Source organism: Sesamum indicum, linkage group LG15, assembly GCF_000512975.1.
Source record: "Sesamum indicum cultivar Zhongzhi No. 13 linkage group LG15, S_indicum_v1.0, whole genome shotgun sequence".
In the NCBI taxonomy this organism is placed as follows: Eukaryota; Viridiplantae; Streptophyta; class Magnoliopsida; order Lamiales; family Pedaliaceae; genus Sesamum; species Sesamum indicum.
Genome location: NC_026159.1, coordinates 8781533 through 8800674, shown reverse-complemented (window position 1 = coordinate 8800674; position 19142 = coordinate 8781533). Strand labels below are relative to the sequence as shown.

General features: G+C 32.6%; 1 protein-coding gene across 1 annotated transcript; it reads left to right on the top strand.

Annotated features, from left to right (window-relative positions):
• Positions 9365 to 10321, top strand: LOC105178412 (probable E3 ubiquitin-protein ligase ARI7). The gene is made up of 2 exons (XM_020699155.1): positions 9365 to 9906; positions 9994 to 10321. Exons 1-2 carry the CDS (start codon positions 9365 to 9367, stop codon positions 10319 to 10321), a joined length of 870 nt encoding a protein of 289 aa, XP_020554814.1.

Genomic DNA, 19142 nt, shown 5'->3' with positions numbered 1-19142 from the left:
TGAATCAAATTAAGTAGAACTTAGGTTATTGATCAAATTAGATCCAACAGCTTTTAAATAATATTATAAATATAATTTTATAATTTAAATTAAAAAAATTAAAGGAAGAGCACATGCACTTGACAGAATCGCATGAGAGGTAATTTGGTATTTTTTTTTTCAATGGGGGGATAATTTGCTAAATTTGGTATTTTTTCACAGGAGGATAATTTACCCATTTCCAATATCATAGAGAACAAATTGCATTAAACCCCATAAAAATATCCTCAATTTGCATCCAACACATGACATATGTGTGACATCTGTTCAGCTAAATAGTCAATTTTCTCCGACCAAATTTTTTTTTTTCCTTTATTTTAAAAATAAATTTAAAGTGAATCAAAAATACCATTTCTTTATATTTACAGAACGAAAATTACAATATTTTTCGACCCATTAGATATGATTCGCAAATTATCTCATATCTGCTGTCCCTTTTTCACTTTATGATCTTTTCCTATGTTCCCTCTTGTTGGGGACTGTAGAAAATTCGAAAATATAAATGCAAAAAAGAGAGGTGTAGTATAATTACTAATAAATTTGAATTTTTCTGGGGCAGCCCATTGCATTGCATGGCCTGCAGCTAACTGCAAGATATTTCCTGCTGTGGGTGTTTTTCAGTATCTGCAAAAGCTGCACATCTAAATGCTAATAATTGTGGTCCACAACACAAGGGTTAATTTAGTCAATAAATAGAATCATATATGCCTTTGAAACATCACTATAGTTTTTTGATTCATTTCCGAGTGTTTTATTGTATTTTATAGAGATAAAGACAAAAAAATAAAAATAAATAAGTATGTGTTAGAAATAGTATGTATGTTGAGATTTGTTTTTGGAGATAATTTAAAATAAGTATTTTATGTTTAATATTGAGTTTTAGAAAATAAAAATTACTATTTATTATCGAATTACTGTCAAATAATATTTTTTTTATATATATATTTATGGTTTCTAAGACGGAACGTTTTCCATCTTAAATTTTTGTAATTAATTTCATATCAAAGACGGAATTAGCCACAGAATATTTTTTTATAGTTTTATTTTCTTAATTTTTTTTAAATGCCAATTCATTAGAAATGCTACAAGATTATTTTATAATTAAAGACGAAAATACTTTTCGTCTCTGAATTCGTCTCTGAAGGTTAAAAAGTATTGACGGATACTTTTTCATCTCTGATTTCCATCTTAAAAGCATGCTCTCTTGTAGTGCCTTATCAACAAGATTGGCCAAATCAAACAGCTAGTAACCACTTCATAGATTTATTGATTGGCAATGATCATTATATAGTCATAATTTTGTCCAGATAAGTCCAAATCAAGTCCGGATACTTTCGTTAGTTAGCTAACATCTTTGACTTTCTGAGCTATAGCTTGCTCTAACTGACAATTTCAATTTCACCCTAAATCCCGTTATAAATAGAGATCATATAACAGTAAAAATGGTAACTCAAATGATTGACACTTACACTTTCACTTTCCGCAAACAACAAGATATCTGTTTCAAGCTCTTTCTGCACTCCATAAGCTTACTTTAACTTCTATTTTCATATTCACACACTCCATCATGATTATTTTACTATTGTTTAATGTTATTTCAAGTATTTCCAATTCTTTTTAAATAATTAATTATGCACAAACTTAAATATTGAAGTGCTAACTTCTGTTTTGCAGATTAATTTGTAGGTAAGTTTAAGATTTTTAAGAAGATCTTTCAACCATTATGGTGCTACTAAACTCCATTACGCATCAAATATGATTAACATCGAATGGATTTTTAATTTTATAATACTAAAAATAAGTTAAGAACTCTTTATTTTATTTTACTTTTTAAAAAAAACTTATAAGCTCTTCATATCTTATTTTAGGATCTGACAAACTTTACTTATCATAAATTCATCCAAACACCCTCCGACAATTTTCAGACAATTTTTTAGACAAGACAAAATACACCTAATGTTTATCTCTTTGTTTTCACACCTTGTTTGTGTGTTTTATTATTTTTGAACTTTCTATATATTATATATATATATATACACATTTATATATATAAATATAATATAAAAGAAATATGATTTGACAATGAATAGTAATTTTTGTTTAAAAAAAATACAACATTAAACATGCAATATCTATATATATACATATTTATATATAAAAAATAATATAAAAGATACATGATTTGACGATGAACGGTGACTTTTGTCTCCTAAATCCCAACAACAAACATGCACTATTTATTTTAAAATATTTTAAATTATATCTAAAAACAAATCCAAACATACACTCTATCTCCAGGACACACTTATTTATCTCTATTTTTCTCTCTCTATCTCCAAAACACCAAACAAAACACTCCAAAAATAAAACCAAACATTATGTTTACTTTTTACAAAATCCTTGCTTTGAAATCTTGGAGTTCCATCTGTCAAATGAAAGGAGTGGGACTTCAAAAATTTGTTGATTTCAATAAAGCCCTTGTTTTTAAAATTGCATGGAATATTGCTCAGAATAACAACAAACTCTAGTTTAAGATCCTAATTGCTAAATATGTTAAAAGTGACACTAATCTCTCTGAATTGCAGGTTCATGGCACATCCTAGGTCTGATAAGATGTGATCAGAAGCTTGAAACTCATTAAGGAGGGTGCATGCTATACTATGTCATCTCAATCACCTCTCTGAATATGTGATGACCCCTGGATCCCGTCTATTGAAGGTTTTAATCTTAAACAGCCAGCAATCGATAACCCCCCGTGGCCCACTCAAGTCCTTGGTCTCATCAACATGCAAAACCTCTAATGGAAACCCGAATCCTATCCCAAATGTTTGATCCTCAAGTCGTCAACAAAATCCGAAAAATTCAAATTCCGATTTCAATGGAATCCCCAAGGCTTTTCTGGGTTCTCTCTAAAACAGAGAAATTCTCTATCAAGACAGCGTATCTTACACTTTTGAAACCGCACATTCCAACAAACCAGGAGGATGAAGATATTGGGAAGGAAATCTGGAGAGTTCACATGCATAACAGACTTAAGTTATTTGCTTGGAGGGTCCTTTTTGATTGTCTTCCAATTCGAGGTAAAACTTTGTCAAATTTTCCCGAACCCGGATACTAAACGTTAGAAATTGGAGAGCATAAATTTTTATAAAATTCTAAGAGTGGAGAAAATTAATTTGTTTTATCTTCTAACTTTAGATCTTGACTTCTTACAAAATGATGAATACATGAGTATTTACAGGTGATACCCAAGATGTATCTTACACACATTCATGAATCAAAATTAACTCAACTAATAAATTAAGTGCATGTATTGACCATGTTTATCGAAAAACTTATTTATGAACTTTGACTAATTACTTAATTAATCTAGATTATATTTTCAACATCCCCTCTTAAACTAGATTAATTACTCCGAGCAAACAACGCAGCATTTCGAAGACATCGGACTTCAATGGTTTTGTGAAGATATCAGCAACTTGATCTTGAAACTTCACATACTCGAGCTTCACTTCTTCCTTCGATATGCATTCTCGAATAAAATGATACCTAGTATCAATATGTTTGCTTCTCTCATTAAGCACCGGATTCTTTGCCAATGCAATTGCCGACTTGTTATCAACATAAATTTCCGTCGGACCTTCTTGGGCAAATTTGAGTTTTTTTTAACAAACTCCTCAACTAAATAGCATGACAAACACACGATGTTGCAGCCACATACTCCGCTTCACATGTTGAAAGAGTCACAATAGGCTGTTTCTTTGAGTTCCACGTGAATGCTGAATTTTCCGTCAAGAAAACAAACCCGGTAGTACTTTTCCAACTATCAACATCATCGGCCCAATCGCTATCACAATAGCCAACAAGCTTAAAATCTTGAGAATTACCATAGAAAATTCCATGATCAATCGTACCTTTAATATAACGAAGAATCCTTTGTGCTACCTTCAAATGTGATGAAGTAGGAGCCTCCATGTACCGACTAACAAGTCCAACACCAAAGAGAATATCCGGTCTCATACAAGTTAAATATCTTAAACTTCCAACGAGACTTTTGAAAAATGTTGGAACAATTTTCTCACCATTTTCATAAAAGGACAACTTTACTCCACATTCCACTGGGGTGCTCACCGGCTTGCAATTCTCCATTTCGAATTTCTTGAGAATTTCTTTCGTATATAGTTCTTGCGAAATAAATATTCTATCTTCTCGTTGCTTCACTTTGATGCCAAACTAGTAGGGCATCAAACCAATATTTGTCATCTCAAATTCTTTTAACATAGCTCTCTTGAAATCATCGAACATCTTTGGATTGTTTCCTGTAAAAATCAAATCATCCACGTACAAGCATACAAGTAGTATATCACCATTTTTGCTCATCTTTACATAGAGAGCATGCTCATATGGACATTTTGTCGAAAATATTGATCAATTTGACTGTTCCATGCGCGCGGGGCTTGCTTTAAGCCGTAAAGAGCTTTCTTCAATTTTAGCACCTTGTTTTCTTGGCCTTGTACCACGTAACCTGGAGGTTGAGTAATATATACTTCTTCCTTCAAAACTCCATTTAGAAAAGTGGATTTCACATCCATTTGATGGATTTTCCATTGATTTTGGGCTGCAAGTGAAATGATCAACCGAATTGACTCCAGGCGAGCAACAGGAGCAAATACTTCGTCGTAATCAATTCCTGTCTTTTGCTTATACCCTTTTGCCACCAATCTTGCCTTGTATTTCTCAATCTCGCCTTTTGCATTTCTCTTTATTTTGTACACCCACTTTACTCCAATAGCGTTCTTGTCTTTTGGTAATGGTACAAGCTCCCAAGTATCATTCTTTGTGATTGCTTTTATTTCTTCATTCATAGCTTTCTTCTATTTTCTTTCATGTGTAGCATCTTCATAACTTAGGGGCTCAGTTTCTGCAATTAAGCAATATTGAGTAAAATCACTCAAATTTACCTCTTCAGGAGCATCATAAATGTCTCTCAAGCTTCTAAATTTCCAAGGCCCTTCACTCGAACTTGTTTCATCAACTTGTGCATTTTGTGTTGGTGGTGGAGTGTTAGTTTCTGCCGAGTCTTCTTCTTCCTCATGATCATCAAAGAAAGTGCTATATTCAGTCTCCCTTTTTAAAGTACTCCACTCCCAAACACCTTCTTCATCAAACTCTACATCTCTGCTGATGACAATATTCCCAGTGATTGGATTATGCAACTTGTAGGACTTAGAGCTTTGATCATACCCAATGAAGAGATACTTTTCACTTTTATTATCAAGTTTAGTTCTTTTCACATCAGGAATATGCGTGTAGGCAATACTTCCAAACACTCTCAAGTGTGAAACACTAGGCTTGTATCCACTCCAAGCTTCTTGAGGAGTCATACCACAAAGAGTTCAAAGGTCATTCATGCATTCTCCAATGTTTATCCAAAAACTTATTTATGAACTTTGACTAATTATTTAATTAATCTAATTTATATTTTCAACACTAAATGCCTATTTTGTGACTTTCAGGTGGAGGACGGTGGTCATCTCTTCCTCCGATGCCTTGTGGCGAAACAATTGTGGCTACTCTCTAAATGAAAAGTGGGACTTCTTCTTTGGTCCCACTTGTCAATTAGAGAGTAGATCTTGCTCATCTCAAATACACAATCAAACATCTTCACAAACCACTGTAGGGTTTAAACACCCCTTCGTTGTATTCCTTTCCAGAAATTTCTAACCAACTATTACAAAAGAATGGAGTACAAAACTCCTTAAATAATTACAGACCAATAATATAAATAAACATATCAATAAAATAAATAGAATAATGAATATGAATATGAGAATAAGAATAGGCTCAGATATTGCCAGATCCAAACCACAGATGGTCAAAAAACTCAGTCACAAAAACTTAGCCACCATGGACAGCCACACCCACGATTACACCACTGAACCACACCAACGGATCACAGAGATCTTAGTTTAACTCGGTCACAAAAACCCACTACAGAGCTCACTTAGAACTTTTAAAATGAAGGAGAAGTGTGTGTGTGTAGTTATCTGTTCTTTAGAGCCGAAGGGGAGAACAAACCGTAGAAATTGAAGTCCATGGTGGCTTTCCAAAAGCCATTAGATTGGCTTTGGAAAGCCACCACCATTTCTGGTGGTGAAGAAAGGAAAGGAGAATCAGAGTATCCATGGTGAAAAAAAAGAGAAGAAGAGAGAGGTATAAACTGTCGGCGCAAGGAAAAAAAGAGAGAAGAGAATGAGGGATATTAGAGTTAGGTTAGAATTAAATAGGTAGTGAAATGGGTCGGGTAGGTTAGTGGGTAGCCAGGTGGGTTGGGCTTTCATCAGATGGGCCTACCATTTGAGGTCATTGGACCATTTTTATAACACACTCCACCTTGGAGCAATGATCCACAAGGGAACTCGGGAGTTAATTGGATCTGGTGTACCATCATAGCCAAGGAACTCGCCTTGGGTGTATTTACAAAAAAATGACTTTGATAGAGCATTTGTTAGTCAAGAAACCCAATTCAGAATTTTTAAACATGCGATAAATTTCTCCATGGGTAAGCTCTTAGTGCCCATGTCTGCAGGATTTTCCTCTGTTTTGATTTTCTCTAGTTTTATAACCTCTTTTCCTACAATGTTACGAATGAAGTGATATCTAACGTCAACTTGTTTCGTTCTGTCTTGAAAAACATGATTTTTGCATAGTTGGATGGAGGATTGGCTATCAGAAAGTACTTCTAGTTTTTCTTTAGAGAAATCGATTTCTTTGATTAAACCATCTAACCAAATAGCTGCTTTAAAGGCTTTGGTTGTAGCAATATACTTAGCCTCGGTTGTAGATAAGAAAACTATGTGTTGAAGTTGAGATTTCCAACTAATGCATGAACCACAATATGTAAACACATAAGATGTGGTGGATTTTCTACTATCTTTATCATTAGCATAATTGGAGTCGACATATCCAACAAGTTGAGTGCATTCAGAGTTATTAGAGAAAGTGATGCCAATATTTTCAGATCCACGTAAATATCTATTTAATCATTTTAAAGCTTCCCAATGAGGGGGACCAGGAATAGACATATATCTACTAAGGTAGTTAATGACATATGCAATGTCAAATCTAGTGCACATCATAAGAAACATTATAGACCCAATGATATTTGAATAAGGAACTTTATTCATTTTCTCTTTTTCAGACGCGGTCTTTGGACATTGGTGTTTGCACAATTGAAAATGAGCAGCTAATGGCCAGAGGTGGGTTTAGAATTTTTCATTGAAAACTTTTTCAAAATGGAATAAATGTAAGACTTTGGATTTAAAAGTATGGAAAATCCTTTTCTATTCCTACAAATATCCATGCCAAGAATTCTTTTTGCGTCACCAAAGTTTTTCATTTCAAAATTTTTGGAAAGGTCCTTTTGTAATGATTCAACAAGTTTTATGCTAGGACTAGCAATGAGCATGTCATCGACATATAATACAAGAAAAATAGGCACATCATCCAAAATTTTGAAATAGAGACAATGATCATAATCACTCCTTTTAAAATTAAGGGAAAGCATAAACATATCAAAATTTTTGTTCCATTGTCTTGGTGACTGTTTCAAACCATATAAAGATTTTCTCAACAAGCAAACATGATCAGGTTTGGTTTTATCAATAAATTCAATCGGTTGTTGCATATAAATACATTCATCAAGATCACCATGCAAGAAAGTAGTTTTGACATCCATTTGTTTTAACTCCCAATCAAAATTAGTAAGAGCAAGAATTATACGCACAGTGGTATATTTAACAACTGGGGAGAATATCTCATTATAATCTATCCCTTTTTTTTTTTTTGAGTGAACCCCTTGGCTACTAATCTAGCTTTGTATTTTATGGGGTTTTCTTGCTTTATTTTAAAAATCCATTGGCATTCCACTAAGGAATAATTTTCCGGTTTAGGCACTAGATCCCATGTATGGTTATCCTTTAAGGATTTCATCTCCTCATTCATGGCACTAAGCCATTCTTTAGACTTAAGAGCTTCGTCTATGTTCGAGGGTTCAGAATTTTCAATATTGAAAGCTACTTGGAAATCTTTAAGCCTTGAAGGGATCCTATGTTCTCTTCTACTTCTATCTCGTAACAATTGGTAATCATCTAAGGGGATTTCTTGATTTTCTATAGGTGCTTCTAAGTTTTGTTCATCAATGTTTTCTTCTAAATTATCTCTGGTTCTAAATTTACTCCTATTATTTTTTCTATTTTTGCTTTTGCTTCTACTGTTGTGTCTATAGCTAGAATTTCTAAATTTAGACCTGTCTCTCACAGAATTAACCTCATGCTGATTGTTACTAGGTCTATTCAATTTTAGGTCTATTTTTTTGTTTTTTAGTCCATTCACAATAGTATTAAGATTCACGCTATCTCTACCGTATACCACTGTTGAGTGGATATCAGAAATACTATCCAACTTTTAGAAACGAATATGGAGTACGAAACTCCTTAATACGCCAAAATAATTACAGAAATTATAATGGTTATAAAATAATAATATATGAACAAATCAAATGAAAGGAATACTGCAGTATCAATTAGGATCAGATTCAAACCAGATCCTTTGAGCACACAAAAGTGCCGCACCCACAACCCAATTCACGGTTGCACTACTACCCGAAAACACCACCCATAGGTTCTGTCTCTCAATCACACAAACCTTTCACTTTCTTGGTCACAGAGACCTTTATCACTTAGATTCACAAAGAATGTTGGAGAATAGAAGATACCAGTTTGTATTTCGGTTTTTTTCTGTATTTGGCTGAGAGGGGAGAAGCCCTTTATATAGGGATGAAGATACACAAAGCAATAGAGTCCTTCCTCAAGCCATTGATTTTGGCTAAGGAGAAATTCCATGGAAATCGATGATTTTGAAGGAGGAAACGTTGCAGAGAAGATAAGAGAGAGAGAGAGACAGAGTAGTTTGGCTGAAAGGGAAGAGAAAAATGAGGGAAAAACTTGGATTACCTGATTAAGAGCAGCTCGGATCTGGTCGAAAACGGGTCGTGGGTCGGTAGTGGGCCATCCAAGTGTTAATCTATCCCTTCTTTTTGAGTGAACCCCTTGGCTACTAATCTAGCTTTGTATTTTATGGGGTTTTTTCTTGTTTTATTTTAAAAATTCATTTGCAATCCACTAAGGAACAATTTTCAAGTTGTTTGAACGCCGTATACGATCAGTGGTTCGCCGACGCAGAGCGATCCAATGAATTACCGCCGCAACAAGAATCAGGGGAACATATCTGCGGAATTTGCTTCGAGCCCTTCAAGATTGAAGTCATGGTTTCTGCTTCCTGTGGGCATCCTTTCTGCGTTGGTTGTTGGAAGACTTACGTCTCTTTTTTGATCAATGATGGCCCGGGATGCCTGAGACTGCAATGCCCGAAGCCCAAGTGCAGAGCTGTTGCAGGCGTAGACATGGTCGAGTCGATGGCGTCGGCAGATGAGAAACAGAAATACTATGGATATCTTTACCGATCGTACGACGAATTCGCAGTTGAATTCAAGGATGCCGATGGGTGTGAAAGCTACGATGTGACTTGTGATTGTTATTATAAGTTCTGCTGGAACTGCATAGAGGAGAGCCACCGTCCCATCGACTGCAAAACCGTGGAAAAGTGGATCAAGAAGAATAGTTCGAAGGCAGAGAACACTAATTGGATACTGGAGTACACCAAGCCCTGTCCCAAGTGTCGTCGGGCAATCAAGAAAAACCAAGGCTGCAACCACATGATCTATCAGAGTCCCTGTAAGCATCAATTTTGCTGGGTATGCCTGGGACCCTGGGAGAAGCACACATCTGGTAATTCCACATGCAACACGTACAGGGATGAGGGTTCTAACATAAATGAGGAGAATAGAGAGAGAGTCAAGAACTTCTAGGCAAGATACACGCATTACTATGAAAGATGGGACTCCAATGACAAATCCAAGAAGAGGGCTCTAACTGATCTGAATCAAGCCAGAAACCAGCACATCGACACGTTCGCTCAAACGCAAGGAGAAAACATGGCTGGAGTCCAGCTTGTGATTGACGCTTGGAACCAGATCGTTGAGTGCAGGCGTGTATTGAAATGGTCATACGCGTATGGATACTATCACATGTCGATGGAGAAACTAGGGAAGCTGGATTTCTTCAGGTACTTGCAAGGGGAGGCAAAGGCTGCCCTGGAGAGACTTCACTACTGTGTAGAGAAGGAGATGAGTAAATATCTCATAGCAGATCGGCCATTGTAGGATTTCAAGGATTTTAAATCCAAGCTTTTGCGGCTGACTGCTGTCACGAGGAATTACTTCCAGAATTTGGTGTTAGCATTGGAGAATGATCTTTCTGAAGATGATGATGAGACTCTGTTGAGTGGATATCAGAAATACCTATCCAACTTTTACAAACAAATATGGAGTACGAAACTCCTTAATACGCCAAAATAATTATAGAAATTATAATGGTTACAAAATAATAATATATGAACAAATCAAACGAAAGGAATACTGCAGTATCAATTAGGCTTAGATTCAAGCTAGATCCTTTGAGCACACAAAAGTGCCGAACCCACAACCCGATTCACGGTTGCACTACTACCCAAAAACACCACAATAGGTTCTGTCTCTCTCTCTTATCTTCTTCGCAACATTTCCTCCTTCAAAATCACCGATTTTCATGGGATTTCTCTTTAGCCAAAATCAATGGCTTGAGGAAGGACTCTATTTCTTTGTGTATCTTCATCCCTATATAAAGGGCTTCTCCCCTCTCGGCCAAATACAGAAATACCTATCCAACTTTTATAAAAAAATATGGAGTACAAAACTCCTTAATACGCCAAAATAATTACAGAAATTATAATGGTTACAAAATAATAATATATGAACAAATCAAACGGAAGGAATACTGCAGCATTAATTAGGCTCAAATTCAAGCCAGATCCTTTGAGCACACAAAAGTGCCGCACCCACAACCCGATTCACGGTTGCACTACTACCCAAAAATACCAAATAGGTTCTGTCTCTCGATCACACAGATCTTTCACTTTCTTGGTCACAGAGACCTTTATCACTCAGATTCACAAAGAATGTTGGAGAATAGAAGATAGTAGTTTGTATTTCGGTTTTTTTCTATATTTTGCCGAGAGGGGAGAAGCCCTTTATATAGGGATGAAGATACAAAAAGCAATAGAGTCCTTCCTCAAGCCATTGATTTTGGCTAAGGAGAAATCCCATGAAAATCGGTGATTTTGAAAGAGGAAACGTTGCAGAGAAGATAAGAGAGAGAGACGGAGTAGTTTGGTTGAATGGGAAGAGAAAGAATGAGGGAAAAACTTGGATTACCCGATTAAGAGCAGCTCAGATCGGATCGAAAACGGGCCGTGGGTCGATCGTAGGCCATCCAAGTGAACCGGGTAAGTGGGCCTCTAAACACTTGGGCTATAAAAATACAACAACCACGAGACTTAACACCAGTTCATAACAGTGCGGGTCATCACCCTTGAGTGCATTTGGGGAGCCTGGAATGAGAAGTTTCATGGAAGACGGCCCCATCACCAGTGGACATGGCGAAACCCATTGCGGCCAAGGTCGACGAACACTGTTCGGCGAGTAGGATAAAGCACGCAATCCAACAACCACACTATTTTTGGCATTCCCCACCTCCAAGTTGGTGCAAAGTGAACGTTGATGTTTCATTCAAAGTTGGAAAATCCTTTGCTGCCATTATGATGAGTGAGCATGATGCAGCATTACCATTTTGGAAGCCCACGAAGTCTTTGCATATGATGCTACAAATTCAGAAGTCCGAGCATTATGTTTGGGTTGTCATAAAAATGAATGAACTCAATGTGGAAAAGTGTATTTTCGAATCTAATTCTGCATTGGCTGTTTAGTGGATAACCAACCAAAGTGCAGAAATTGAAATGCTGCTTGCGATAATTAGGAGGATTAAACTGTCTTTTTGGATTATACCAAGGCTTTGTAACAAATTTGCACACGGAGCAAACTAGAAAGGACCAATTTAAAAAAAAATGATGTTTTTTTGTGATTTAGGGCAAGATCCTCTAGACGTTTCTTCCTTTTGAGTGCAAATTACCATATCAAAAAAAAAAAAAAAACAAAAAGGAAAAAGAAAAAAGTCCAACGTATCTTTACAATGTAGAGAAAGAAATATCTTTCTAGTCCTACAACTAAAGAAAATTTTATTTCGCCACAGCTGTTTATAAACTTGAATATATTATCATCAGCGATGAATCTTTTTCTGGAAACACAAATTTGTTCTCCTTTCGTTTGGAGGGATATTTAGTGATAAGTATGTAGGCAAAATTGTCATATCGATAAAATATTGGACCATTTCAACTTGTTTCACACTTCATAAAACTTTATTTTTAATCTTAGATTTCATCAAAACTTGCATTGATGGTCCAAAAATGTAGCAAATTTAGTCATTTTCTCACTCCACCGTTAGTAACTAATGGCACAACCCATAAATTTTCATGTAGCAATCAGCTGGTAACTTTTTATAGGGAAAATTTACGACGTTATGTTCACGTGCACGCAGTAAAAAGCTAAATGAAGCATCGCATAGTAAAATAAACCTAAATTATATGCTTATCCTTTAGAAATTCTCCCCAAATCTTGATCTTTCAATATCAAGTATGTTTTATGCATAATAAATTGGGTGGGTTAGGAAAGATTTCGAAAGGATAAGCAGATGATTTAGGGGGCTATACAGGAATTCTTTTTTATTAATTCGACTATCAGTTTGGCATTTTACTGCATATATATGATAATCATGTGGTGATTTTCTGGACTAAAATAAGTATCAGCCAATGGCCACGTGAAGATCACGTGGGTTATGCCTTTAGTTTCAATTATGAAATTCAAAAGGACTAATTTGCTACATTGGACTAGCAGTGAAAGTTTTAACAAAATTTAGGGTAAAAATAAAATTCCATAAAATAAGGGATCAAAGTTGAAATGACCCAATTTTATGGACCAATTTTACAATTTTGCATAGCTCTGTAGATGCCCCCACTCATGGCGACCATTGTCATGTATATACTAGCCATCATAATACACATTATTTGTGCATATATAATTGAATAAATTGAACATAAATTTTTGAATCAAAATCAATATATGGTTAAAAGCGGAGGAAATGACGAACATAAGTTAAAGTGGAGGATAAACATAATAGTATATATAATGGGGGTTAAATGATAATATGGATCATTTAAAATAGATAAGCAACGATGGTGCTGCAAATATTTTAAGATTATAATTGGTATTTTAAAATTTGAAGTTGTTGTATCACAAATCTCTAGTTGTGAGGGAGAAGTGATTTTTTTTTCTATACTAATTGAATAGCAATCGTGATACGCAGTCCCTATGTGCATATAATAAATTATTTTTCATGCTCTAAAATACGTTATAAATAAAAATCAAATATATGATGAAACACATCACTTTTTTTTAAAAAAAAATAGAAAGAATAAATAAAAAGAAAATCAACATAAGGATAATATTGATACAATAAAAAAAGTAATGTAAGTGTCACAAATTGCCATTTTTGAATGGGAAGTATCTTTTATATTAATATAGATATAGTTATATTATTTTTTTTCGATTTATTTTGATCATTTTAAATTCAAAGAATTTGAAATTTTTCGACTTTATTTTTTAACTATATTTATTAAATAGAAAAAATATTTATTTTAGTCCATTAAATATGCCTATTTTACCTCCAAAACCTCGAACTCCCCCTGACCCGTCGTCGCCTACCCTTCTCCCCAACCCAAGCACCCCCTGCAAAGCATCGCCCAGACCAATGTCGCCCAGAGGTGGAGAGTGACTGCTTCGCCCTCCACTGGTTGAGGGGGGTGAAATGCCGTGGTCCTCCTCTGTAGCGGCGGCGTCCAATTCATTTAAATTAATTTGTTTTTAATCAAATTTTAGTTAATTTGTCTTTAGTTAATTTGATTAAAATAATTAAATTAATTTTAATTAATTTGATTAAAAGTAATTAAAAGAGATTAAAAATTGTTAAACTCAATAATAACTTTTATTAAAAATATTTAAACTAAATAATTATTCAAATTAATTAATAAAATATAATTTTATAATTAATTGATATTTAATCATAGAAATATTTAATTTGAAAAATGAAATTATTATATTAATTTTTGTATTGAAACTATAATTTAATTTTTCAATTTGAAATTACAAAATTTTAAAAAATTTATATATTTTTTTTACAGTTTTGATATTAAAAAAATATCCAGTCAGCATAAATGACCACATATCATTACACATGGCTATATGCGCGTATGAGTAGCCGAAAGTTCAACAACTCCCACGTGCCACGTAGGCAATTCTCTACTAGCTTTCAAAATCCCATCAAAATATTCCCTACAAAATCCTAAATCGAACTAAATTTCACCATATTACAAAACTTAAAAGAGTTAAAAAAAAATGGGCACGGTTATCAAATTAAAATTAATATCAAACATACTTAGCAGACTAAAAAACTAATTTTCTCCATTAAATATTAATAGATTACAGATTCTGTTGATACCCAGTTATTTAAAATCTTTTCCTCAAATATAAATCCACCAAATATAGCTCGAGGGAATCTGGTCTGAGACTCTGACGCACGAGGCAAAGATTATCACAAGCCTAGAACTTTTACTCGTGTTGTTGTGCTTTGGGTAAGGTTCAAATTGTTTTGGGCCTAAATTAAAGAATGCAAATCAAATATAAAAAAGAAAGGCAGTTCACTATCACAAACGACAATTAGTGGTACCGTTGCATTAATTTTTTAATATATTAATTATAGCCCTATGAAAAATATAACATGATGTTTACTTTTTCTTTCTTTCTTTTTTTTTATTTTATTAAAAAATAATTTGTTAGTTTATGTATTTTAAAATATAAAATATTACTTATTTTATACATGCAGGAAAAGCGTGTTATGGTAGCTAGTAATAAAAAAATGATAAATGTGCTTGTTTTATACATTTTGTAGGAAAACATTTTCATCATCTTCTCACCTTAATTGTTATTATAGTTACTAGTTGGCTTGTCGTCCCTGTATGTACATAATAAATAATATTTCATACTTTAAAATGTATTATAAATAAAAATAAAATATATAGACCAATACAACACATATCAGAATAAAATGAAAGAAAAGAAAACCAATTTAAGGGAATTATTGGCACAAAAAATGAATTTGATGTAGTAGTGTCGGAAACTGTTATATCTGACTGAAAAACTCCTTTCCTTTTTCATATTAACTAGCCGTTGTGGTAATTATAGAAATACATTTCATTAAAAATAAAAAAAGAAGAAAGAAAGAAAGAAAATTAATTCATCTATTAATATAAAATTTGAAAAGTTAAATAAGTTAGTTATTTTATCGATTGAAGGACATTTTTAACTTCACAAAAAACTAGTACAACGGTGTCATTAACTATCATTTGTAAGTGTGGAATACCTTATCGTTTTATGTAGTATAGATATAAATATATCTTTCAATAAAAAAAAATAATATTTATTTCTAATAATACATTAATATGACGCGACAAATAAGTTTCAATGAGTGAAAAATATAATTATTACTTCTATTGAAATAAAATTTACATTGATTTTACACCATTGACAGTTTTAAATAAATCCTCAAAAATTAATTCAAATGAATTATTTCATTTCTACACAAAAATACAAATGCATCTTTCCTCTTAAAAACTGAAAATTGGAGCAAAATGGAAGAATCGGTATGATTCGAAACTTGGCAAAAGCACAATGGAAGTATAAAAATAAATATATTTAACTTATAAATAGAAAGGGAATTTATCCCTTAATTTCGGGTGTTCGACACTAAACAAGTATTAAACAAGTTTGAAATCAAACAATTAGTTATTGTGTAACATAGAGTGACGGAAATGTAATCACGAAATTTTACCTTTTCGATTTGTGTAACAGGGTTCGATTTCTCCTTTCAGAAACATTCAATTGTGGCGTTCCAAGAGGAGTCCACTAAGAGAGAATCCCATTCTTATCTAGATAGTTCGAGAACTCTCTACTCAAGTTCTAACTACCTAGATCTGATTGAAGGGTTTTGATCTTGCTGCCAGTTTGGTTCTTTACTTTAAGTCTGAATTTTTTGAACTTTTCAAAAGCCTCAGAGTTACATTTTATCAAGTAAACATAATCATACCGTGAGTGATCATTGGTAAAGATTATGGAGTAAGTGAACCCACCTCTAATTTGAGTGTTAAGTGGCCCGCAGACATCTAAATGGATCAAATCCAACAGATCACTGGCAAATCTGCTTTGTCCTACAAAGGACTTCTTGGTCATTTCCTTTTAGACAAGAATCACAAGCTGGAAAGTCGCCCAAATCATCTATTTCTAAACTCTTTGAGTCCACCAACTTTCTTATCCTATGTCAGAGATATCATAGAGTGGTAAATCGCAATTTTCCCTATTAATTCATGATTGCAATGGTGATTAATTAGAAAAATGACTATTTAAGCTATAAGGAATGTAACATTTAACCATAATTAATAATAAATAACTACAACGAATGATCATTGATCACTTTGATGTAACGATTGTTAGCGTTGGTTTTGAAAGGGTGGCTAAAATATTTATCATGTCTAAAAGTTGTTACACATATTTTTACCATGACCTTTAACTATAGTGCGTAATTTTTTCATAGTCAAGACGTCAGTTCTTTGCATCATTTTTATTTAACTATAATTAATAATAGTTATTTACTACAGTTTCTAACCCATAACTATTAATATTGTATTCAATAGTAATTTTATTTTCTAGTGTTAGTAATTCATTTACTTGTTACAAATATTTTGGGATATTCTGCATCAATGTTTCAATTTCATGTTTATTAAGTAATAACAAGTTTAAAGACTAATTGTCATTTTACTACTATGCCCCATACATAGGACAAGATTTCATATCAAATGTCACAAATCTAACTTGACTGATTCAAACCAGACAAACCACCAATTTTAATCAATTCAAAACAGCAAAATGTAATCCCAAAAAATTAGTATAATATTTGGATTGGTTTTTTGAGTGTTTTATTGTGTTTTGTGGAGATAGAAAGAGAAAAACAAAGATAAATAAGTGTGTGTTAGAGATAATATGTATGTCTGAATTTGTTTTTGAAAATAATTTAAATAAATATTGTATGTTTAATTGTGTTTTGGGTGACAAAAATTACTATTTATTGTCAAATTATAGTCAAATCATATTTTTTTATATATATTTATATATATGTATGTGTGTATATATATGTATGTATTTATACTAAAACAGTTTAAAACACCTAGATAAAATATTTCTGAATAATGATAAATATTGAATATGTTTTAACTTGTCCTAAAAATAATTTAAAAATGAAAACAAACATAGCGTAAAGATTTCTTCAAAACCAATTTTTTGAAAAGTTCTCATTAGGTCCTTTCTTAAATAACAACAATACAACATATATAACAACATTAATTTCTAACAAAAAAACAAATCTGAATTGTTTTTATATTTTTCAAATGCAGCATATTGCTAACTTTAGCGCTTAGTTTTTTGAGTTGGACGCCCCGAGGATACTTCCATTACGTTTGAATTTGTATTTTAGTTGTTTTTATTTTGTGTTTTGAAAATAGAGAGAGAAAAATAGAAATAAGTAAGTGTCTGTTGAAAATAGATAATATGTTTAGATTTATGTTTTGGAGTTATTTAAAATATTTTAAAATAAGTGGTGTAGATTTGATGTTGAAATTTGGGAGACAAAAATCACTGTTCATTTTCAAATCCAATATTTTTATATATAAATATGTATATATATAAATATTTTTTATTTAATATTGTATTTTTGGGAGACAAAAATGACTGTTTATTGTCAAATCATGTCTGTTTTATATTATGTATATATATATATATTATATAGAAAGTTGAAAAAAAAAAACGCAAATAAGGTGTAAAAATACAAAAACAAACATTGAATGTGTTTTATCTTGTCTTGAAAAATGCGAAGATATGAATCCAAACACAGCCTTTATGTCCATAATTGGCATCTCTGTCACATTCCGGGCCATAGCCGTAAGAATTGTCTTCTCAACTCGTCGAGTATATTTTGAAACTTGACTATACGCAACTCCCTGAAAATGAATTAATATTCAATAAATTTACTCGACTTCTTTTTCCCAAATTTTATATATTACTTATCTTATTATTTCTTAATAAATTCACGTTCCCCAAGGTATAATACCACCAGAAAAAAATAACTACGGGCTACAATTTTAATAGTTATAAATTAAAAATCGCGACAAATAATTTTTATTGATCACGGTTAAATAAACTGATGCCAAAACATACACTATGTCTGGATTCATGTTTTCACATTTTTCGAGACAAGATAAAACATACCAAATATTTATTTTTGTATTTTTACAACTTATCGATGTGTTCTTTATTTTTCAACTTTCTGTATATAATATATATATACACTTATATGTATAATATAAAAAAGACATGATTTGATAATAAATAGTAATTTTGTTTTCCAAAACTACAACATTAAACATATAATATATTATATATATACATATTTAATATGAAAATATATATAAAAGAAATATAATTTGATAATAAAAGTGATTTTTGTCTCCCAATCGCAACATCAAACCTACACCACTTATTTTAAAATATTTGAAATTAACTCAAAACACAAATTGAAACATATCATCGTTATGTTTGGCTTCGGTTTTGGGCCATCTCAAAACTGAAGCCATGTTTGGCATTCAATATTTTGCCCATTTTTGTCTCATTTCTAGCTATTTTGTAACAGTAAGTGGGGGTCAAAATCACAGATTAGGTACTGAAATTTCTCTTTCTTTATTTACAAACTCTGAAATTTCTCTTTCCTCATTTTGCAGACGTTGATTTTTAAATACAAATACATTTTATTTTAACTACTTAATATTTTGTACGTAATATGTTCTACATCATTGGAATAATTAAAAATTTAAAAAAATACAAAATAATATAA

What these genes read in the sequence shown, in the direction of transcription:
- LOC105178412 (XM_020699155.1), top strand. Translation starts at nt 9,365, where the DNA reads ATGGTTTCTGCTTCCTGTGGGCATCCTTTCTGCGTTGGTTGTTGGAAG. An exon ending in GGTAATTCCACATGCAACAC is followed by an intron (nt 9,907 to 9,993) that starts GTACAGGGATGA and finishes TTACTATGAAAG; the next exon opens with ATGGGACTCCAATGACAAAT.